Source organism: Camelus ferus, chromosome 3, assembly GCF_009834535.1.
Source record: "Camelus ferus isolate YT-003-E chromosome 3, BCGSAC_Cfer_1.0, whole genome shotgun sequence".
Classification (NCBI taxonomy): domain Eukaryota; kingdom Metazoa; phylum Chordata; class Mammalia; order Artiodactyla; family Camelidae; genus Camelus; species Camelus ferus.
Window position 1 is genome coordinate 43,111,454 of NC_045698.1, and position 24,969 is coordinate 43,136,422.

Consider the following 24,969-nt stretch of genomic DNA (forward strand, 5'->3'; position numbering starts at 1 on the left):
TCCCTCTGGTGGTTTCTAGGATTAGTATTCTGATACCATTTCTCCCTTAATTTATGTCTGTATTTATTTAGTATTTACTACATAGCACACTCACAGTGTTAGATACTGTGGTAAACGTAGCTCATTATTTTTTTTTCTAAATGACTTTAGTTTTTGGTAAAAATGATGCCTGCTCATAAAAAATTAAGGCAATATATCAGAGACAGAAGAATGTAGGAAACCCAAAACAACAACTCATCTTAAAACATCCAGAAATAATTATCATTAACAGTAAGTTAACAATATTCCAATCTCTTGAACTCAGGACCAGAGATACTGGGATAAAAAAGATAGCGGTGACCAATTAATTTATTTAAATATAAAACTAAGACTATACAACTGATAACTTTGTGCATAGATGCTATGAACATTGATAATTTAATAGCACTAATATAACCCAAACTGGAAAATGGAGGAAAGAAAAAGTGGAAAAAATGTTAAGTATAGTCATTTTGTCAACCTTTAGGGCAGGAAGTTAATCAGTATAGCCTAAAATTAAATCATGTAGTTAAAAGAAAAAAGACTCCAATCTTTTAATATTTTCATAACGTTTTTCATAAAATGGAGAAATTTCTTAGGAAATCACTTGAGACAAAGAAACATTTATATAATAATAGGAAAAGTTTTGGTCTACTTTCCTTTAGTATTTTTATGTTAAATTCAAGTAAAATATAATACTCTCTTTTAATAAAATTAACTATTTAACCTTGCTTTGCCCTTTTCCTGGGTCGCTCAGAAAGGTGAGAACACAGAGCAGACCACTTGCCCAAGGACTAGAGACAGGTGAATACAGGGAGTTGCAGTTTGTCTGAGCACAAGCAGAAATTGCCATGGGAGCCAGTGCTGGGATAGGAAACCTGAACTATAATTGATGAATTGCTGGAGGCTCAGTGTGGAAAAGTCTGAGTTAAAAACTCTGGGGGGCACCCAGTCATGGGGGGTGTCCCACAATATTGTGAGATTTACCTCTGAGAGCTCAACTAGGTTCATATAGTAAACATCACAGAAAACATCCCCTACTGCCTCCCACAGGAAGAAGGAAAAAGGAACCTGACTAATGCCAAAGCACTCTGTTCTTGTTTTCCTTTAGGGAAAACTAATTAACCAGAGCGCAAACTGCTGGGGTATTATCAGAGCTTAATGGACCCAGGAGAAAGGAAATAGCCTACTTCAGCTGGCTCTAACCCTCCCTGTGGGAGAAGTGAAACACCCAGCCTGAGCCCCTTGTAACCATCCTGCCCCACCTAAAGGAGGAGGGAGAAAACAAACCTGAGAAACGCTTGTGAAGTTCACAGTCTACAGGCATAGGATCACTAAAAGACTTGAGATCTAATCATAGGACCATAGGACACATCCTCTTTCCCATATCTCACCATCACAGTACTAAAGTCCTATTTACAGAAGTTTCTTTTACCTGGTTCATGATATCTGGCTATCAAGAAAAAAATTACAAGGCATGCCAAGTGGCAGAAACACAATTTGAAGATATAAAGCAAGCATTAGAACTGGACATGGCAGGGATATGGGAATTATCACACTGAGAATTTGAAACAATTGTGATTAATATGCTAAGGGCTCTATGCAGATAGCATGAAAGAACGGATAGGCAATGTAAGCAGAGAGATGGAAATCTTAAGAAACAAAAAGAAAAGCTACAGATTAAAAACACTGTAAGAGAAATGAAGATTTCCTTTGATGGGCTTATTAGCAGACTGGACTCAGAGGAAAGAATCTCTGAGATAGAAAATATATCAATAGAATCCTCAAAAAAAGAAAAGCCAAGAGAACAAAGAACAAAACAGAAGAGAACATCCAAGAACTGTAGAACAACTAGAAAAAGTATGACATATGCATATTGGGAATACTGTGCTTCTCTTAATGAGACCTGTGATCATACATTCTCTTTGGCAGTCATATCACAGTGCTGTCAACTAAATGCTTTACAGTCCTTTCCACTCTTGCTGCTGCTATTACTCCTCCTAGCTCCTGGACCCATTCATATACCCTCCACCTGTAATTGGTCTGTCTTCTGCTTTATACTCAGTGCAGCATCATATTCCAGACTATGGCAAGGACCTAGTTTACAGTATCTTAGTAGAAATATATCTGAGGCTTGACTTTGATTTCTTATTTAGCATTCTTGGAATAATTGCACTAGTTAGGACTAAACCGTAATTATTTTTGCTTAAGCATCCAGATGTTATTTGTTCTTTGCTTTAATGGCTGTAATGAAAGATGTCATTTATGTCTTATGTTGCTTAAGTCCATGACTACTTTATTCTCACAATGTGTCAGTCTGCTTTCTCTGTCAAAGAAAAATACGAATTTAATTTTAAGTGATTTCTCCTTACTAATTTTTGCTGGTCGTTTTAAGATCACTTTGTCTGTGGTACTCTGCATTTGGACTGTGATATGTCTGCATTTGGATTTTCCTTTTACTTATCCTGTTTGAATTCATTGAGCTTCCTGAATCTGAAGACTAAAGTTTTTCATCAATTTGGAAAATTCTCAGACATTATTGTCTCAATCTCATTCTCTCTGTGTTCTCTTTATGCAATTCTACTTATACATGTGGTGGACCTTCTCATTCTGTCTTCCATGTCTTTTAACCTCTCATAGTTGTTGTTTTTCTCCATGTGTTTTGCATCCTGTGTTATGTGTGTTTTCAGATCTGTCTCCTAATTCACTCATTCTCATTTTCAGCTATTCAAATTTTCATTAAGTTTAAGTTTAGCTATTCTGTTTATCCCTTCTAAAAGGTTTTGAATGGTTTTTCCAGTTACTTTTGCAGATCTCATATTCCATTCTTTATTTTCTTTCATTCTCTCCATACAATAAACATAGTTGTTTTATTTTTGCAGTATCTGAAGTTTTTAGGCTCAGGTTCTATTATTTGTTGTTCCTCTGATTCTCACAAACAGTGCCTTGTTTCCTTGTGTCTTATGAACTCGTTGTATTAGGAGCTAATTGTGTTTAAAAAACAACAACTCTTTTTCATAGTTCTGTGAAATCTAAATCAAGGTTCTTTCCTTCAGAGAGGATTTCTCTTTGGTTCAAATATGTGCATAGATCACTGGTGATTTTAATAAAAAGTACTCCTGAGATGCCCTGAGACTGTTCATTAGCTTGAGAGCCTACTTACCTACGTAGACCTCAGACAGAGAAGCTTCTTTGTGGTCTTCCTGCATTTTTTAGTGTTTATTCCCACCCTTCCAGTAAATCTTTACCTTTATGTGTAGGAGTTCCATCTTCATGATTAAGATCCACATTCCTAGGATACTGAGACCCATAACCCAGGGTGTTCCAATAATAGTTCCAATGCTACTTGCTCTGGTTTTCCATCTTCTTGTTTTCAACCTCTTGGGTTTTAGTGAGCTAAGCTAAGCATTTAAAGGTATTTTTAAAATGTACTTTATTCAGCACTTATAGGTGTTTTATTTTAAAAGAGTTTTTGAGTTACCTGGTATGCTGCCTTATTGGAATTGGAGATCTCATTTGTTTTTCATATTGAGTTAATATCATTTGTAAAGTTGGATTGTGGAATAGACATATGGCTAAGGACAGAATTTCTGCCACAACAAATTTACTCCACTTCTGTGAAATACTGGCTAAGCCAAGTTCTTGCTGTGAAATAACATGTTTGATTCAGAACTTTTTACTTGGTGTTTAGACAGAATAGCAGTATCACTTATGGTTATCATGGACATTTTATGATATTGTGCAGGGGTCACTCTTGTTTAGTCTCTTTTGGAAAATTTTCTAAGATTTGAAGGAGGATTTGTAAAGAGGAATGACAATCTATATCAGATTTCTAAACTTTTTATTTAAAAATAAATGTGATCTTTTATATGAAAGGAGTAAGATTGTAAGTCTAAAGGCTAGATGCAGGTGCATTTAAGTTTCTCCTTCTTTTCAAATTGCAGTGACTTATGGATAGGGATATAGTCTTTATTCCTACATATTGGTGTGACAGATTGTAGAGGGCATACAGAACATTATCTATCTCTCAGACTAAATTTTATCTTCTGGTAGATGCTTTTAGGTTCACTTAGACTAAAATAATGTAGGTTCTCTGTTAGCCTCCCTCATAGAATTTGTAAGTGTGTATATATGTATATATATACATACATACACACACACATTTCTTTGTTGACTTGTTTATTCCTTACCTTCTCAACTAGATTATAATGAATGAAAATAAGCAATTCAGCTCCAAGTGTCTAGTGCCCAGAATTAGGATATGGGAATTTAGTAATTTTTAGTCTTTTTTCTACTATTACATTTCTTATTTTCATAGCACATGGTATTTAATCCAAGCATTACATCAAACACTAAACTTTTCAGTAAGCATTTGAAATCTATACATTCATGAGAAAAACAGATTCACCTTTTTTCTCCCTATAGTTAGCCTGAGGTCTCATTTTGTCACTAATCGATTCTGTAAATAGTAAGAATAGAAGTGGTGTTGGTGCTGGAGGCAAGAACAATAATGATAATAATAGAAGAAGCCAACTAATGTGAGACATATTCTGAGCCAAGCACCATGTTAAATATACTAATGTTAAATATACTAATGGAATCATATTTCTTTCTTACAACCTTACTGTTACTCTCATTTCAAGATGAGGAAACAGCCTTAGATTGGTTAACTTAGTTGTCTAAGACCATAGTGCTAGAAATAGGTGGAACAGAGCTTTGAACACACAAATCAGGGGTTCCCTGATTTAATTTGTTTTTTTAATTTCCTGTATGTATTTTCAAAGTTAATGTATAAACTACAGCATATTATAATACTTTCAGATAATGTTGAATCTGCATCTCTGCTCCTGCTGATGATTCCATAAGCCTAAAAATCATGCCACAGATTTATAGTTTTAACACTTAAGATGGGTTTTTATTATGGCTATTTTATGATTTCATCAACAGCCAAGCTGTTGTTTCATTACAAACAGATTCAGTATCTTTGTGATTAAAGCAGCAGACTAAAAACCATGCAGGCTGTACTGTTGGGTTTGCAATCATTTCCATGTGTTATGAATTCTTATCAGATGTTGGGAAATAGTAGGCTTAAGTTGACTACAAGTACTTTGTCCATGGTCCAAGAAACAATGATCTGTAATGGACATGTGTTTAGCCATCAGCTGGTTTCACAGGTCTGTAAGGAAATTCATTCGCTATCTTATGCAAGAAATTTATACATATTCCATCTCACTTTTGTAGATTAAAGTTCCCTTCAAAAGCATGTCAAGCGCTCAAGTCTTGATAACGTTACCTTTTTTTTTTTTTTCTGAAAGTGAATGTTAGAAGAGGTCAGTGTTTACCACCCTTATAGTAAGATAATATTTCTCATGCCATAAGAAAAAAGAACAGATAGAACTAAAATTTTCTTCTGGTACATTCCTGGAAATTGGAGAAAGTGAGAAAAGCATCTGGGAAGAAATAAAAACTGACTGAAAATTATGCAAGATACTTGCCATTGCCATTTTAAATACTCAATCTCAAGTTGAAAAGCTGTACAATTTTTTTAATCGCAAGATTTTTAAACTATTTTTATAGAGTAATGTAGACAGTCTGATAAAAATGTAAACATACTGTAGTTATAAAAACTTTCCTGTGTAGTTACTTATTCAGTGTCTTGCTACATAAAGAGTTCAACTTAAAAATAAGATATTCAGTTCTAAATGTACTGTTCATTTAGTGCATAGTAAGCATATTAAGTGAAAAACTGCATAAAGAATTTGGATGTCTGTATCATGTTTACAGTATCATTAACTTAAGCAATATTGAAAAAAATCCCTTAGTGTCTCTACACTTCAGTTTCTTTGTGTCTAAGATGAAGACTATATTCAGCATCTCATCATTTCCTTAGATAATGGACTTTAAGATCCAAAATCCAAAAGAATTGACATAGAATGGTCTGCAGAGTATAACACTTTTTTTCACTTATAATTGTGATTATGCATTTCAGAAATACTGAAATAGACTTTCCTTAGGCTATTCTTAGGTGATGATAAAACTGAAGCAAAGAAGGATTAATTGCTTTCTTGTGGCCATATAATGATTTTGGGTCTGGGTCTTGTGATAAACATGTCTTTTGTTTTTTAATTTAAGGTTTTGTTTAATCTTTTGGAATGGACATGAGGTTTAAAAAGAGAAAACAACCCATCAATGACATTAGAGTAGATATCTTTAATAGTGTAATTAGCATTATTTTATCATCAGTTCTTACTTAAAATCATTGATTTTTATTTAAAATTTTAATTATTTAAGTTGCTTATATAAGGTTGTATATTATTGTTAAAAAAAAAAAATCCTGCTTTCTAAGCACCTGATAGTGCTCTTACTCATTTTTATCCTTAATCTTTGCATCAGCCTTGTTGCAGTACATATGCTGAATATACTCATAATTTGTAGATGAAAAAACTAGGTTCAGTGAGCTTGACAACTATGCCCCAAGACTGTGCTCAAGTGCCACTTTCTCCACGAAGCCTTGAAAGATGAGGAAGATTTTCATCAGCAGAAATAGGAAGGAAAGACTATTTTGGGTAATGGAATGGCATGAACAAAGGGGTATGTGTGCTGAAGCTCAAAGTTAGCCAAAGCAATTATGACTCGTATATTTTGGCTGAAATTTAGTGTTACCATAGAGGATCCCTGAGAGATAAAGTTGAAAAAGTAATTGGAAGGTAACTTGTGAGAGGGACTTAAATGCTTGGGAAGAAATTGGGGCACTATTCAGTAGGACTTGGGAGTTACGAAGATTGGGGAGTAGAATTGTAGGATTTGGCCCAAGTGTGCAAAATGAATAGAAGAAAAGTCAGACCAGAGGCCCGTAGACCAAGTAGGAGACTGATAAGAGTGAGGTCATGAAAGCCGAAAAAGTGGTCACCAACCACAGAAAGGAAGAGACTTTATAAAGAGAAAGGATGGGGCAACTAAACAGGCGCAGAAAGTGAGAGATTCATCTAGAAGGTGAACCTGACAATCGGCATTCTGGTGGATTTATCAAAAAAAAAAAAAAAAGGGAAAAATAGAAAAAAAAGTGATTTTTTTGAGGAGCCAAAATGATCGATATGACTTTTAAAATGGCAAATTTGATGCATTTGTGGAATATTAATGGAAGTATCCATCTGGCAGCTAAAAAATGTGAATTTAGCTTTAAAGTGGAACTGTACGAAGAGCATCAGGCTAATGATCTTGATTTTGTACGTTGACTGAATTGAGATAGATGGAACTGAAGTCCTGAATGTGCGTGAAATTTCTAAAGAGAGGAGGATTGAAACTAGGCTACTAAGAAGCACCTACATTTAAGGAGCAGGAGGTGGAATAATAAAAGCCAGTGGAAACAGAAAGAATTATCAAAAAGTTAGGAAGCAATCAGGCATGGCACTAGGTCTGAGATCGCAAAAGGTCAGAGGTAAGGTGGTCAACAAAGTTGGATTCTTCTGAAAATCTAGGTTACAGTCTTAGGGAAGCCATTGAAGTTTGTGATTAGGAGGTGGTAAGTTACTTCTTCTAAGACAGCAATTTAAGGAATGTGTGGGTTATTGGTAAGGTACTAAATAGGTAGATAGTGGATACAATGAAGATCATAGAGCCTTTGAGAAACTGGTTGTTTAAAAAAAAAAAAAAGGAAGCTCAAAAATACGGGAAAATGACAGGAAAATATTCTCACCTGGGCCATTCACAAATGTGTAGCATTTAGACCTGCTGTAGGTTCTCTTCATAACTCTAGCTTTTGTTACTAGTCCTGGGCACCCCTTTAAATCACTTATGCTGTAGCATGATGTTTTAACATGCACCCTATGTTTTCCCACTTCCCTGTCTTGGATAAGACACACTGCTTGGATGTTTCTTCATTGACTCTCTTCTTAGCCAACTCCTACTCATCTTTCAGAGCCCAGTTCAAATGCCTCCTCTATGAAGCCATCCCTTATTGAGCAAACAGTACTCGATACTTCTCTGAACTTCAGAATGCTTCAGTCATTCTTTGTCACGGCAGTTACTGCTTTTTATTAGGTGCCATTGTTATTATTTGTGTACATGAGTTCTATCTCTCCTTGGATTTTTGACTCCGTGGAGACTTTCTCAAGGTATTGGTATTCCATAACGGAAAGAGCATAGACTTAGAATTCAGACAATCTTATTTTCAGTTTCTAGCTTTATCACTTTTTGATAGGCTATGTGACTTCAGGCTTAGTATTTAATCTCCTTAAGCCTCAGCCTTCTTACCTGTAAAATGTATATATCACAGGTTATTGAGAAGTTAAGTGGTGAGGGAGGTAACTGATTTAAAGAATATAGCAAAATTAGGCTTCTTCCCCTCCTTATTCATCTTGATTTTTGTGTCATCACTCAGAATGGTACAGTACAAATATTAGATGCATCAGAAGTTGCTGAATGAATTAGTAGTATCTTTGCAATACTAAGTATATAAAGACTACTATAATTTCTAGTCTCCTGACATTTTATTGGATGATTTTTTTAAGGAATTCTTTTTGTCCATTGGAGCAAATACTGCACTGTGTGTATATTTTTTATCTGGTAAATCTGCAGGACCAAAATCAAGGTAAAACATCTAGATTTGGAAATAACCTATGATAAAAGTGATAGCTTAAGTTATGAGATTAGATAAAAATGCCAGCGTGCAGGGTACAGAAATGAGGAAAATGCCAGTCGTTACAGGATGAGAGGAGAAAGAGTAACTAGGAGGACTGAAGAATCAGGACTCTAAAGTGGTACATAGTCTGCTTAGCATAGAATTTCAGAAGGAAGTAGTTAACATCATTGAATGGTAGAGAGGCCAAAGAGGAAGAGGAGAACTGAGAAGAGGCCATTGAATTTGGTTGACACAGAAACAGTTTCAATAGAAGATAAGAAGGATAGATTGCAAGAGATTAAGTTAGAGGTTGGTGAATTAGACTCTGTATATAAGCTGTTCTTTCGGACAAGGAGTCTACTTGTAAAGATAATCACTTGATTGGAGCAGAGTACAGGGAAATGTGAGCAGGCTGTTTGCTGAAGGAAAGGATCAGTGAAGTAGGAGTGCTTGAAGTTGGAAGAAAGAGAAGATAATTTCTATAGTGAAGTCCTAATGCATTGGGTCCCAAACCTGCGTGCATATTAGAATCACCTGGGTAACTTGTCACAAGAGCAGATTCCCAGGCAACATCCCACATGTAAAGAAATCATATTTTCTGGAGGTGTATCTCCCCAAGCATGTTTCAACAAGTTCTTCTAGGTAATTGTGATGTATCCATGACAAACAAGTCAAGAAAATTAAGGTGAGGACATCGGTGAAATGGCTGATCATAGTATCCAGAATGGATAAAGAGCCAGTTGGGGTTAGAATAAGTCTGGTAGACCATTAAGGAGTTGTTTTCATCATAAAAATAGTGAGCACAGGTTCAGTAGGAATGAAAGGCTGAGAAAGCTAAAAATAGCAGATTTTGATCAGAGAGGGAAGTTACAGAATTCAGGATCTTGGAGGCCAAGCAGATATGAAATATGGTTGTGTGTGTTTGATATGGAAAAAAGGTAGAAAGAACTGTCACGCACATTGTAAGATCTATGAGTTTGGTGACTCTTTTACAGGACAGAGTTTTTTTTTTTAAGTATAAGATTTAGGGTTCAGAAGGAAGCCCTAAAGGCTGAATCAGTATTGAACTGTTTTGACTTAAGATTTTGGCAAACCTTGGTTAGGTGTCTTTAGAGGTCATTCCAGAATGCAGTGGTGCCTACTTGGTCTACAGAGTTCACAGTCTCTGTGATCCACTCTAGCTGTTATCAAGAACAGAGTGGATTCCTGACATTCACAGACATGGAAAACACAGTCTTGACTACTTACAAGTGACCCTAAGGTTCATAACATGAGTAGTTAGTAATTTTTTCCAAGGCATGAGTTTGAACCCCCTGCCTTAAAAGTGGCTTGTAGAAACTAGTCACTTAACTGGTGACTTGTAGTGAACTCAACACTTATATCTTAGTTTGCCTTTAATATATGATTGCATTAATTATCAAAATACCTCAGCCTAGTAGGTTTTACAGAAGAGGAAATTATTTGGCAAACTGTGGTATCAAATGAGTTAAAAAATTAATTGTGAAAAAATTGAGTATAAAAAATTTTAGCATGGCTCTTAGCACATAATGATTACTTAATAAATGGTAGTTATTGGTGCCAGTTCAGGAATTCAATAAGGTTTGAAGCCAAATCTTTTTGTGTATGCCCAGGTTTAGTGAATAGTTTTTATATTTTGATTTGAGATCTCCATGAGTTATTAAACTGAAACTAGAATGTTAAATTTCAAGTAAATTAGAGGAAGAACAGTGGTTCATTTATCACTTGTCTATTTCTGTTTGATATACTTGAAAGGGGCTATATTTTATAGTAATTCGTATTATATTGCTATTATGAAAACTTCATCTTTTAAAATATCCTTTCAGTATGTTTCCATACCACAAATACACATACACAGCAACAAAATGAGTTATATTATTCACTTTGTTTTTCCTGGAGATTTAGTATACCTGATAATCAGACTTAATTGTTTTTGCTAAGCAACTTTCCCTCTCAGTCTATTATATAATTATGTAACTATTTTTGCTTTATAGTGAAGAGCTCAGAAAAGAAGCAAGACAGCTAAAGAGGGCACTCTTAGCAGCGAAACAAAAAAAAGTAGAAAATGCAGCAAAACAAGCAGAAAAAGGAAGTGAAGGTAAGTGTACTTATCAAGCTTGTATTTTCACTTGATACTTCTTCTCTCCCTCCTTCCTGAGTTGAGTTTTGTTGTTATTTTTAAATACTTTCTTTGAGCAGTTAGCCAATACAATAAAGTTTCCCTTAGAACTTTTGTCTGAGAAGTAAATTCAGTCAAACATGATCGTAGCTAGTGTTCCTTAGTGAACAGAGAACTTGACAGGCAAAACTTAAATGCTGCTACAGCACATATCTAGGAGAAGTACATAGGAAGAGAATGTTCATTTTTTATATTGCAAATCCTTTAAAACATTTAAGAAAAGTGTTTAGGCCCTATATTTGAGCCTTGTATAAACATTATGTGTACATTGCTTTGAATAGTATTAAATACACTTTTTTGTTTGTTTTTGATTGTGCTCTTGTGTTTAGGTACAGAAAATCTGAAATATTGATAAAATTGATCAAAAGCCAATCAAAATAATGCCCCACTTTTTATACAGGTTAAATATGTTCTTTATTTCACTGTGATTTTTATAAAGCTAGAATAACTTCAAAAAAGCTATTTCACTGATGATCCTTGGTTTAATTGTAATATTTGAATTGTAATATTAAATTTCCAAAATAGCAATTGAAACCCTCAAACCTGTCTTCTTTTTACAATAATAAATTACGTTGTAGATTCAGTGATGTATACTAAATTTGGCTTAACGAATTTGCTTTGTGCATATGTCTTATATAGTCTCATGCTTTTAGAAAGTATGAAGTGTTTTTACCTACTAGGTCTGTAACAGTCACTGGACATATATGAAAGAATAAGGTATGACAATGGTACAGCATTTACCCGTAGACATTATTATTTATTTTAAGTAGTACACGTAATACCACGTAACTATCTAAAGCACACAGTTCTTAGATGATTTATGTTTTGTCCCCAGTGACTATTACAGTAAAGCAGCTACTTGATGAAGAACTTGAAATCACCGAAATATATTTGAATGAAACGAATTATTAAAAAGTTAACTCACCGTAATGACGCAAATTATAAACTGAATTTAAAAGGAAGGATAAACTTATATGTAACTAGATCACATAAGTGAACTATAACCCAGAAGAGAAATAAGCTATATTGGTACTGTTGCAATTTGGAAAGAGTACAGTGAGGATTATTTAATTTCAAGTTTATTTATAATTTTCCCAGGGGATTTTTTTCATATAATTAAAAAATTTTTAAATGTATGAAAGTAATTTTTTTAACTAGAAAGATCTTTTAAGTTTTTAAATTTATTTTTGAGCAAATAATTATTATTCCCCATCCCCAGCCCCCAGCAATGTCTCAAGAGCCGTGATGGATTAGGGGTTTGAAGTTGGCAATAGATGGATGGTTCTTGCCTCTGTAGCTCATGGTCTAGTAGGAGTGAGAGAATTACAAATAGATAATTAGTGAAATGGAACTTTATGGTTAAGGCCTATATTAGGCATAAGCAATGCTGTGTTTATTTGTTTATCTGCCTTTGAAATACTTGATGTGATTAGGCAAAGAAAGATTTGACTCTTAAAGGAGTGATTTCTTAACACAAAAGAGAAGATTCTTCGGGGAGCTTATTTCAGTCTATTTATGTGAAAGTTAGTCAGCTTAAAAATCTTTTTATGCCATAACTACAAAGCGAATTATATTAGTAATTACTTCCTGAATATAATTTTCTTTATATCATTTAGGAATCCCTGGATTTTCTCTAAATCTGAGTGACAGTTAAAATTAGCTTCCAAAAAAATTTGAACATTTTGTTGCTGTCATTTTTCTTCTAGTCTCATAATGGATCATCTTACTTTATTTTATTTTTTATTGTTTTATTTTGAAATAATTTTATACTTACAAAGAAGTTACAAAAATTGAGAGTTTCTATGTACCTTTAATTTTAAAGTCTCGTATAACCATAGTATGATGATCAAAACCAAGCAATCAGTGTTGATACAATACTACTAACTAACTGCAGACCTTATTAGAATTTCACCAGTTTTCCCACTAATGTCCTTTGTCTGTTCTGTGATTCCATCCAGAATTCCATATTGCATTTAGTAATCGTGTCTCTTAGTCTCCTCTGATTTGTGATATGTTTCCTCAACTTTTCTTTTCTTTCATGACCTTAACGCTTTGAAAAATCCTGGTTAGATATGTGGTAGAATGTCTCAGTTTGAGTTTGTCTCATGTTTTCTCATGATTAGATTGAGGTTTTAGAAAGATTGCCACACAAGTGATGTGTCCTTCCTACTGCATTGTATCAGAGATAGTAAGGTATCTGTCATCTTTTTACTGGTGATGTTATCATGGTCACTTGGTTAGAGTGGTTTCTGCTGAGTTGCTACACTGTGAAGTTGCTCTCTTTCCCTTTGAGATAATAAGTATTTGGAAGAAGATACCTTGAGACTATACAAATATCCTGTCTCTTTTCAATTGTCCTCCTCCTAATTTTAGCATCCATTGATGAATATTACCTGTAGGCAACAGTTATTTACTGCGGTGTTCTAATGGTGACTATTTCCCTGATGACTACTATTTTTATTACTTGGAATTCTTCTATAAGAAGAATTTGCTATTTTTAATATTAATTTTGACAGGAATACTAGGAGCTCATTATATGAAAGAGTAATGATTATAAGAATGCTTTGGAATATTATATTTTCTTAAAAAAACAGAAAAGTATTAAGACTCACTTTCAGTTACTAGTGGTAAGGTTATTTAAGCTTTTGTGACTCCGTTTTCTTAATAAATCCGTGGATAAAATGCCTTGTGCATCCGTCAGGTTGCTTGTAAGATATAAATTACATAATGAGGAGACCTTTAATAAATTTACAGTGCTATATAAAAATAATAATTTTACATTTATAAAAGAAAAATATAGCTATTCATGGCTCTATTTTGTTTCCTATCCAAATCCTACAGATTGAAATTATGAACTTTAATACCATGTTAAAGTTAAAGCCTATATAATCAGTATGGCCACATATAAACATGACATAGATGAAAATCTCAAAGTAAGCTTTCCTTTTATGTGCTTTCACAGTTGCATTTTTATAATCATATTCTTTCTTAAAAGGTGTATGTGTGTTTGTGAACTTGGATATATTCTTAAGTAAAACTTCTAGTAGTATTACTTCCTGATTTTATGAATTAAACTGGCAAGTCTAACACTTGCTGACTATTGCCACTTTACTTTAGAATTTAATGTATTATGCTCAGATTAAAAGCACTTGGAAAGAAACCCATAAGAACGAGAAAACTGTGTTCAAATGGCCGTGAGTTAATTTACCTAGTTTAGTCCTTGCATGAATGGAGGTCTCCCATTTACCCAGGTGCTCTAATAGGTGTTATACTTTCTGCAGGACTTCTGTCATCGTAGGAAGTCACCTCTGATCAGGGAGTAATCCTGCTTTGGTTTTATAATCTTTATCTAATTTCCTGAGCTAGATCCTTAGCCAGATTTGTATAGGTAATTAGGAATTTATATTCTCCTGTAGTTCTGCTTCTAAATCTATTCTATCACCTGAGGCAAATTACTTTAAAATCAGGACTCATCTATTTCTCCATATAGAAATTCTAAGATAAATAGGATCTACTGTCTTAATTATTAATTATTAATTCCTTCAGTTCCACTATGACAGAAAATAAAATGATTAAAAGTCACTTGAAAGAGAAATTGTTGGTTTTACATCAACATGTACTTTGGGCCCCTTATAACTGAACAATGCTAAATACATTGCTGTTTGATATTACCTGATTGTAGTGATAGTGCTGTGAGTATATGCACATGTTCAAACCCATGAAACTATACACATTCAACATGTACTACTCTTTTGTATGCCAGTTATGTCTCAACAAAGCTGCCCCCCAAATAATATTAATTTACAGTCCAGAAACCTCTTAACATCTCTGCCCTGCTATGAAAGCATACACTTATAACTGAGTCAATGTATTCATCTTTTTAACAGAAATGTAGAAAAAAGATTCCCTATGTAGTAAAAATGTATGTAGGACCATCCATTTTTTTCTTCAGTCTTTCCAGTAAAGCTCAAGGTCTGCTGTTTCTTATATCACATTGTCAAATAATAGATATGATTACGCTTCTGTGTATGAAGAAAAGCATTACATAAATATAACCTCATAATTTTTGCCATTGTTTGTCACCTGTTTATTTTTTAAAGGCTTCAGATAATGTTTAAAAGAAGGCTTTGGTAAATGAAAGAAATAGAAGGTCGAGGAATAAAACCATTACTATAGTCATATAATGGGAATTTTTAAAGCAGCATGAAATTTGACTCTAAAATTCAAAACAGTTACCTTTCTTAGCTGAATACAGAATCTGCAGTAGGCGCTGACACTGCAGTTTAGGTAAACAAGGAAAGTGATGTTTTACTTTAGATACCAGCAATGTCAAAAGAGATATACTGCAGGACAGTCTTGTGTGCAGCTTGGGAGTCTTTAGTCCCACTGTAAATCATCCAGGCCTGTGCACAGGATTTTTGTAGGGGGTAATAAATTTCGAATAAGATTGATAGTTAATTGGAGGTAGAGTTGGTTTCCTGTGTTGGCTCTGTCAAGTTCTTTAATAAACCGTATAATCCTTTTCGTTAAATTATGTCTCTAAGTCCTTTCCAGATTTCTTCAAGTTTCATCATATTAAAACTAGCACCAAATTGTACATAGTCACACAGAGATACAGGTTTGGACATATTCTCCAATCAGCTTTGGGGAGATAAGGTGTCAGATCCTCTTTTCAGAGTTCTGAGCGCACAATACCTGCTCTATGACTAGTGCCAGAAATTAGAGGAGTAAAAGCAATCTGAGCTTGTAAATCAAGAAAGAATATTAAAGCCTCTTCATGAAACACATCCCTGAGGTGCTTAGTACCTCTCAAATTGCAGTGGGCCATTTCAAGTTTCTTCAAACTATCTTTTTAATGCTGGATTAAGTCAGACCAGGGCCCCTCAGGCTTGATAGGTTGTGAAAGTATATAGTTTTTGACTACTTTTTGTCTGTCTAACATTTAATGTTAAACTAGCTTAATCTTGGTTTTTATAAGAAACAGAAACCCTTTTGGAATGTTAGCTCTATGTTGTGCCTGATATCGTATAGAATTAATTCCTCTTTTTGAGCAAACTGGTCCTTTTTTCCAAAGCAGTTAACTCTCTTCAGATACTCTCAATCATCATTTTTTTTTCTTGGAGTCTAGAAGTATCAGACTTATTTTTCCCATAATCTACTCCTAATGTATTGCTAATATGTAATAGCATGTAATGTTACTTACATGGAAAAGTCAAAGTAAATTTGCCCTTGATGCATAGAGAGGCTCTCAGTCCAGCCATCAGTACTGTTCTATTTATTCTTACTTTGGGCATGGTGCTAACAAATTGATTATCTAGTTTCAAGCTCAAAACAGATGAAAGAATAATAAAAGTATGGGAGAGTACTCTTTAAAAGGGCAAATTTGATGGTATATAAAGTATACCTCAGGAATTAAAAAATAAATAAACAAGCAGAAGAAAAGCTAGGTCAGGGACTGGCCTTTATATCTTTCTCATCTACTTTATTGGACTAAAAAAAAATTTTTTTTAATTTTAAAAGCGAGAGAAAAAGTCAGAGCTAGGGACCATCCATTCAAGTAGCAGCAAGAGATGGTACCTATCCCCTTGACACTAGATAAGGAAACATAAGAACACCACAGTGGAATAATATGGATACGTTTGCTGTACATACTTGATTATAGTCTGAGAGCGTGTCAGTGTTAAAATTATTGATGCTTATTATAACGATCTTGTTTCATTAAGAAAAGTTTAGATGGTATTTATTATTGTTTTATAAGGCAGAGAATAGACGGTGATTCTAACTTAATTAGTTTTTAAATGTTTTAAATTATTTTAATCAATTAAAGATAAGATTCTCTTATCTGAAATATTCAATTACATGAACACCTCATTTCCTGGAAATTCTGTAAAAAAATAAAGCTTCCCTTTGTAGCTAGGACAGTCTCTCAAGTGAAATTTTACTGAATACATCTTACTTCCTTTATGTGCCAGAAAACATGCTATATTTTTAATAATGTTTTTCAAAAATGTAGTTATTTAAATAATAAAGACTTTTAAAGGTGTATAGCAAGTATAAAAATATACATACCCTCACAATTAGACCAAAAATTTAACCTTTTGGTAAAGTGAATAAGAGATGATCATCTTTAATTCGAGAGTTCGTAAAGTACTCTGTTCTTTTTTGGACAATCCATCTCAAACTTTCCACTAGCCCCCATGAGCAAATCTTGTTGAGCTTTACTTTGAGAACTGTACATCATGAGCATATTTAATTTTTATGTGCAATGGAAAATAAACTCTAACCAATCCATATACTTTTATATCTCTTGAATTTTGTCCCATCTTGCAGATCTCCTAGTTTACGTAGGACTCATCTATTGCTACTTTTAAGAACCAGTGTGTTAGATGTATCTGTTTGCTGCCCTAAACTGTCTTAATGTAGTCTTTTTTTTAATAAACATTCTTTCTGCCTGGTGATTGATGTAATTCCAATGTGGGAGATTTGACAAGAGCCTTAAGCTATATTTTTAGTAACTGTAATTTTCCTTTCTTTTATTAATTATCAATGCCATTTCTAACCCTTTAAAAATGGATTTGTTAATTGATACAGGTAAGTATTAACGTTTGACCATAACTGTTTCTTTATAAAGAAAAAAAGCAGTAGTATTTCTTCCAATTATAAAAAATAACATATGTCCTTTGCAAAAATATCAGAAATGTAGAAAAGTATAAAGGATAAAAAAAAAAATCACCCCATAATACTTCTTTCAAAGGCAGAACCATGGTTAACTTTGTGGTGTTTATTTTTCTGAACTTTTTAATCTTCATACCAGAAACACACATGTGTATTATTTTCTATAATGTTATTTTATTATAGTCTTTTTTTGTAATGTGCTTTTTTTTCAAACTTTCCAAGTGAAATTGACCAGTAACTCTTAAATAGACAACTTGTTCTTGGGGGTATTTCTTCCTCTTAATTCTGTCATATCAGACAGTAAGATTTAGAAGATGATGGATGTAAAGACTGAATAAATGAGATGTGAGATGAAAAATCCCCACCATTTTCAGCTCTAGGGTTTAGAAAATGTGAGGGCACACTCAGGGATGCCTATACCTCTCATAAGTTAAAACAAAACAAGAAAATACTGACTGACATTGCCTGGTAGCCTACCATCTCATTTCTCAAGTGGCCACTGATAAATCTGCAGGGAAACATTATAATCAGATTAGATATTTGGAGCTTGAATTGAAATAATTGTAAATTTTTCCACTTTAGAAAACAAAAGAGGTGAGGGCTGTGTATGTGTGCATGCTCATGTTGTTTTTTATTTGGTTTTGTTTTGGTATTGAAATTGTCTCAAAGGGGGAACTAATATCATCATTAAAAGTTTGATTATAACCAGAAATCCCATTTGGAAATGGAGCTGTTAACTATTCCAGACTGCTGTCAAGACCTTATTTTAAGTAAGATATTTTTCTTTTATGTGACATTTTCTGAGCTTGGCCAAAAATGACATCAAACATATAATTCATTTGAGTGCTGAGTTTCTTCAACATCTTGCAGCACTTAATCAAATTTGAAAAAGATACTTTTTTCACAACTTTATAGTGTAAACCTGTGAATATGTTACATTAAAACTTACTTTAGACAGTTTAATCTGTGTAATATTAGGTTGATTTTTTTTAATGATTAATGCAATAATCAGTTATAAATGGTTATATTTTCAAAATTCTTCACATAAACTCCTGGCAGAACATACAGATGCAGTTTTTGAGTATTGGTAATTTTTCATGCAAAAACCAGATAATTCATAAATTGTATTAATAGCTACATTAAAAATTTAGAAATGCCAGAATGGGCAAACAGAATAATGAAGTTCTTTGAACTAAGAAGATGTCAAAATATTCAGAATATGTCATTAAGAATCTATTTTGAACTACAGAAGTAATTTATATTGATTTTTTAAATGACCACACCAGAGTGTAAGCTTATTTAAAACATTATGCTGCAGTATGTTTAAAATGTGGAAGTAGGCTAGACTTAAGCAATGCTCTAAACCATCAGAAACTTCTACGTTGAGTATAGTCTACATCATATACTTCTGTGCAATCATCACAGAGTTTTGGTCCTAAAAGGAGCATCCAGCCCTACATGTCCATTATATATAGGAAACCAAAGGCCAGTCAATTAATGGGCTTACCCAAAATCACACAACAAAGTAGTAGTACTAGAACTGAGGCCCCCTTGCTTCCAGTCCAATATTCCTTCCACAAATCTGTTCTTCAATTTGATCCAACCTCGAGTAGATACAGTCTGTACATTTTTAATTGGTATTTATTAAAATCTACTTTGGTTTTAGTGAGAATAATTGTTTCTAAAACCTTCTTAACAAACCTTATGTCCTCTAAAGAGCACATTATTATTATACTTGTGCCTTTTCAAAGACTAAACATGTAATTTTGGAATGAATGATAAAAATTGTAATGTTATAGAAAATGTCAGTTTCTAGTAACATAGTGGACTGAGAGTCCAAACTGATCCTGCCACTAAAAACAACTAAAAATGTTGGCTATACCATAAAAATTCTTATATGCTCTTATGAACTTGAAAACACACACACACACACACACACACACACACACACACACACACACACCACACACACACACACACACACACACACACACACACACACACACACACACACACACACACACACACACACACACCAACCAGGCACTCTGACAAAACGCTGACAGAAACAACAGGCAACAGAATCAGTCATAAATTCTTGGAATTTTATTCAGACACTAAATGTTAAGTATATATAAAGTATTTCAAGAAATGGTATTTAAAATATAAAGAATAAACAGTTTAAAACAAACTAAGGAAATTTCCTAGAAATAAAAAAAATAGTTGACATTAAAAATTCAAGAGGTTTTATATAGCAAATTAGACACAGCTAAAAAGAACATTAGTGAACTGAAAGATAGAATTGATAAAGTTATGTACAATTCAGCCCAAAAATAGATAGGGGACCTGGAAGAAGAAAAAGAAAACCTAATAAACGTCTAATCATATTCCAGGAGGTCAAAGGGCAAGTAGAGGCAGTATTTGAAGAGATGATAGCTGAAAATTTTCTTTAACTAACTGAAAGAGATCAGTGCACAGAGTAAAAAAGTTTTTAAAAAAATGAAAAGAGGATAAATAAAAATAAATCCAGATGTTGACACATCATGATAATACTTCATAACATTCAACACAAAGAGATCTTAGAAGCAGCTAGAGAGGAAAAAATATTATCCTTAAAAAAAGCAAGAGGTAATTTCTCAACAGCAGCAAGTGAGGACATGAGGACATATTATCTTCAAGGTACTGAGGGAAAGTGTTCTTCAGAGAAACAAAAATTGAGAGACTTAGCTACCTGCATACCTTCACTTAAGGAGATTCTAAAAGACCTAATTCAGACACAAGATAGGAGAACCTAGATGGAAAAACTGCCCTGTAAAGAGAAAGGAATGTAGAAAGTGATAAATATATGAGTAAATCTAGATAAACATTGAGTGAACAAAATAATAATGTTTTGTGTTAAAGATAAAATTAAAATACATATAACTAGAGCATATAAGTTTGAAGAGCAGGTGAAAGGAGTTTGGAAAAGCATTCCATGTTCCTTGTATGGACCCTTATTTGGGAAGAGCATAAAGATACAAATTAAATTTAGACTTTAACACACTAAATATGCATGTTAATATTTTAAAGAAAACTACTAAGAGGATATGAAAAGGTCATAACTTCCAAACTGGTAGAGAAAAAGATAGATTAAGGAAAAATTGAACTCAAAAGAAGACAAGAAAAGAGGGGAAAAGAAATGTAGACTGGACAGGATATTAAAAATAATGGTACAGAATAAGATAGGAAAATAAGATGTAGATATATCATTAATTTTATTGAAATAATATGAAAGGCCAAATACTTTACTTAAAACACCAAGAGTGTCAAGCTGGGCTGAAAAGAAAGTCATTCATATACTACTTACATGAGAAACATCTTAAATATATTGGACCATCAAATCTTTAAGGCAAAATGTATTCTTAGGGATAAAGAGGGTCTCTACGTAATAGCAAAAATTTTAATTTACCAGGAAGATTTAACATTCCTAAACCTGAATGTACCCAATAACACAGACTCAAAATGTATGAAGCAAAAATTGATAGACCTATAAGAAGTAAATAAGCTTATAATAGTGGGATATTTTAATATACTATTCCCAGTAACTGATTTTAAAAGCATATGGAAAAATTAATGAGAATATAGACAATTTGGACTACACAGTTAACATGCTTGATATAATGCATCTAAATAGAATATTGCACTCAACAGCTTTAGAATGCACACTATTTTCCAGCCCCCCTGAGACATTAATGAAAGTGGCCACATAGTGGACTATAAAGAAAGATTTCAGATGATTGTTTTCACAGACTACCTCTCTGACAAAATGCAGATGTGAATAATTAGTAACAATTGATTTTGAATGGTTACTGGTTTCCAAACATGTTGATATGTCTATAGTTGTACTTAGAAGGGAAGTTATAGCTTTAGATACATATATTTAAGAAATTAAAGTTTCCCATGTAAAGAAGCTAAAAAAAAAAAAAAGCAGGCAAAATTAATCCAAAGAAGTAGAAGGATGGAAATAAAGAGCAGGAATCAGTAAAATAGAAAACAGTTTTTAGAATGGGGATACCATAATAAGTTACCAGTAGCATAAATTCTTAATCCCTCACACATAGTAGATAACCAGAAAATTGATTTGATTTTGTTGCATTAGACATTTGTCACGTACTCTTTATTGAACGTCCTTCCAATTCAGAGAAAATAAGATCTACTTGCTGTGTGCAAGGAGTTCCATAGGGGAAGGTTCTATTAAGAGCTGATTTTATTAGCTACAGAAAAATTTGCTGTTAAAAAGAGGGAAGAGAGAAGCAGACAGAGACTCAAAAATATAATCTGTGGATAAGATTGGGGATTATTTCTCTGGTGTACACCATCAAGGGGTGAACACTTAAGAGCTAACAGGTGATTCAAAGACCAGAGTTTCTTTCATTTTGTTATTCACCATGTCCTAGGGGTGAGCATGTCCCATGTTGCTCACCTTTATGTCAGTGTTCCAGCAAGAGGGAAGGGCAAAGATTCCTGAGTACCAGACAAATGGTTTCATCTTTAAGATGACCCAAAAGTTACACACAGCACTTTCACTCAAATCATACTATCTTGACGTCACATGGCCATATCAAGCTCTAGGAAAGGCTAGACCACATTTGGGTAGCCAAGTGTCTAGCTAGAACTTGGTGTCAGGAGTGAGGAGATGAGGGATGGTTCTATCACTAAAAGGTAAAAGGAGAGAATGAATTCATGGAAAAAATTAGCAGATTCTGTTACATAATATAAACAAAGGCCTAGGAAGAACCAAAGAGGTAGCAGTCCATTTGGTCAGAAGAAGTTTGACCGAGTATCTGAGCGAGGTTTTGAGAGATGAATAAGATTTTACTGTAAGATGAAGGGCAATAAGTACAGCAGTATTTGGAAGGGTGCCCTGCAGGGTAGGCGTCTTAGCGGATTCATCTCCCGGTGCTTGGTCCTTGACTCAGTGACTGGCAACATAATAGACATCCAAGAAACACTTGCTGAAGGAATTAATGAAATTAACTTTTTCTTAAATGGATAATATAATTTATAAGCTAAGAGGAAAGAGAAAAATTAGAATGAAAGAAATTAAAGACAATTTTTTAAGCATAAATCCATGTTAAAATGAAGAGCACAGATGAACAAATAATGAACAAAGTGACTTCAGATAATAAGGGCTAAGAAAATAATATATAACAGGACAGTGTAATATAGTGACTGGAGGACTGCTTTAAATTGGGTAGGTATCAGAAGAACCCTGTCACAGACAGAATCCACACAGTAATTTGAACACAGAAAAAAATTTTTAACAGCTTTATTGAGGAATAATTTAAAGTGAACAATCTGACATGTTTTGATGTTTATAAACACCTGTGAAACCTTCACCACAGTCCAGATAGTGAACACATTCCTCAATTCCAGTACATTTTCATGCCCCATAGTAATCCTATCCAATCCCCAGCCAACCACTAAAATTCTTCCTATCACTATAAAACAGTTTGTATTTTCTAGAATTTTACTTAAACAGAATCATATACTGTATGTATCTCTTTTTTGATCTGGCTTCTTTCACTTGGCCAAAGTATTCTGAGATTTATCCATGTTATTGTGTATATCAGTAGTTTGCTCCTTTTATGCTAAGTAGTAGTCCATGATACAGATACACCACATGTTTTTATATAGCCATATGCTTTTATTTCTCTTGGGTAACTATCTAGAAGAGGAATGGCTAGGCCATGTGATAGATAGGTGTATTTTTGGTATGTTTAACTTTCGAACGTTTGGGTCTTTCCATTGTATTAACCTGCAGTACATTCCATGCTATTTTCAACTCTTCACCTGCTTCTCTGGGAGGTTTTTGAAAATTTTACTCTCATTTCTTCTCACTAACCGAGAAATACCACAACTCAAGTACCACTTTCTTATACCTTGGCTGTCCCTTTTATACAATATTCAAATAACTTAACTCAGATATGCCCACTAAAGATTTTTCCCTTTCAACAGTGAAATTATATTTTATAGAGTAATTTTTAAAAGATTTTTCATGTTAGCTTAACTATTTTCAGAAACTTTGCTCAATAAGCCAAGATATATGATCAGGAGCATGCTATAATTTCTTTTGGTGGCAGATAACATTACAGGATCTCAATTTTCAAAAACCAGTGAGGTGTCATGGTTTAAAGCATGGCCTTTAAAGTCAGAAAAATCCAGGTTTGAGTCTTAGCTCTTCCACTGATACCTGTCTGCTCTTGGATAAATTATATAATACACCTGTGTATTTCTTAAGGTTCCCAGCCAACTACAATTTAAGCCACAGGTTAAGATCCTGAGATGGCACACACAATGGAGCAAAGCACTGAATAGCCAAGCTTCAGGAAGGGCAGGAAGACCAAAGTCCGTGGATACAGGACATCTTGGACTTTTACCGGGATCTATCATCAGACATTTCACCCTAGCTTCTTTGTAGCTTTCTTGAGTACCACCTCCTAGAAAACAGACACTGATTGATTGGTCACATACCACTCAGTCACCAGGGACAGGATCTGTTATCAGAGGAAGGGGTCAAAAATACACTAAGCAAACAAAAATATACCTCCAACACTTGTCCTCTCTTAGTTTCCTCATCTGTGAAATGGGTATATTTATTTGTTTGTTGTAAGGATTAAGTATGTAAAGTATATAGTACCTTAGGTGGTAGCTTTAGTGGCAGTAGTGATAGTGGCAGTAATGATTTAGAGGATTTGCTCTGTGTTGGAATGTGATCTACAGGTTCAGGACATTAAGTGGCATTTTTGGAGACTTATCAGGGGTGTTCTCCCCCTTTCTCCTATGAGTTAGCTAGAGATAGTCAAAGTCTCAGTGTACCTCTAAGGCTTATGTTCTCATTCCTCCAGAAAATTGGCTCTATTCCCTCCATAAGCATATGAGATGGTGCTAGGAGAGTAGTTCGGCAGTATTTTGCGATATCCAGCTCTTCCCCTGAATTTCCTCTACCCATATGTCCAACAAAGACACCACCCATCTTCTGTAGTCCACCTCGTGTATATTGTGAGTAGAGGAAACAACACTGAGGTACTACAGCCTTTTGGCATCAGTTGGCATATTTCTTTGCTCCAAGCAAGGAATCTGGCACTGTCTTCTTTATATGCATTATTACATTGACCTGAAGTGCTTCAGAAAAGTGAGTTCTCTTAGTTTTGTCATGGAAAGGACAAAGGCTTTTAATTGGATGAGATGTTTAATTTTATGTATCAACTTGATGGAGCCACAGGATGCCCTGATACTTAGTCAAATATTATTATGGGTATGCCTGTGAGGGCGTTTTTGGATGAGATTAGCAGTTGAATCAGTAGACTGAGTAAAGCAGATTGCCCTCTCTAGTGTAGATGGATCTCATCCATCAGTCCAAGGCTTGAATAGGACAAAAAGGCTGGTCTTCCTGAGAATGAGAGGGAACTCAAACTCC

The 24,969-nt window shown here is 34.0% G+C and overlaps 1 protein-coding gene across 3 annotated transcripts in view; it reads left to right on the forward strand.

Moving 5' to 3' along the window:
• The window catches only part of CWC27 (CWC27 spliceosome associated cyclophilin), a 202,776-nt gene that overhangs the window by 92,418 nt on the left and 85,389 nt on the right, over window positions 1–24,969 (forward strand). For all 3 annotated transcript variants that reach the window (XM_032473059.1, XM_032473067.1, XM_006186085.3), the window contains exon 11: window positions 10,651–10,754. In XM_032473059.1, coding sequence (XP_032328950.1) covers window positions 10,651–10,754 — 104 coding nt within the window. The remainder of the gene's footprint in view (window positions 1–10,650; window positions 10,755–24,969) is intronic.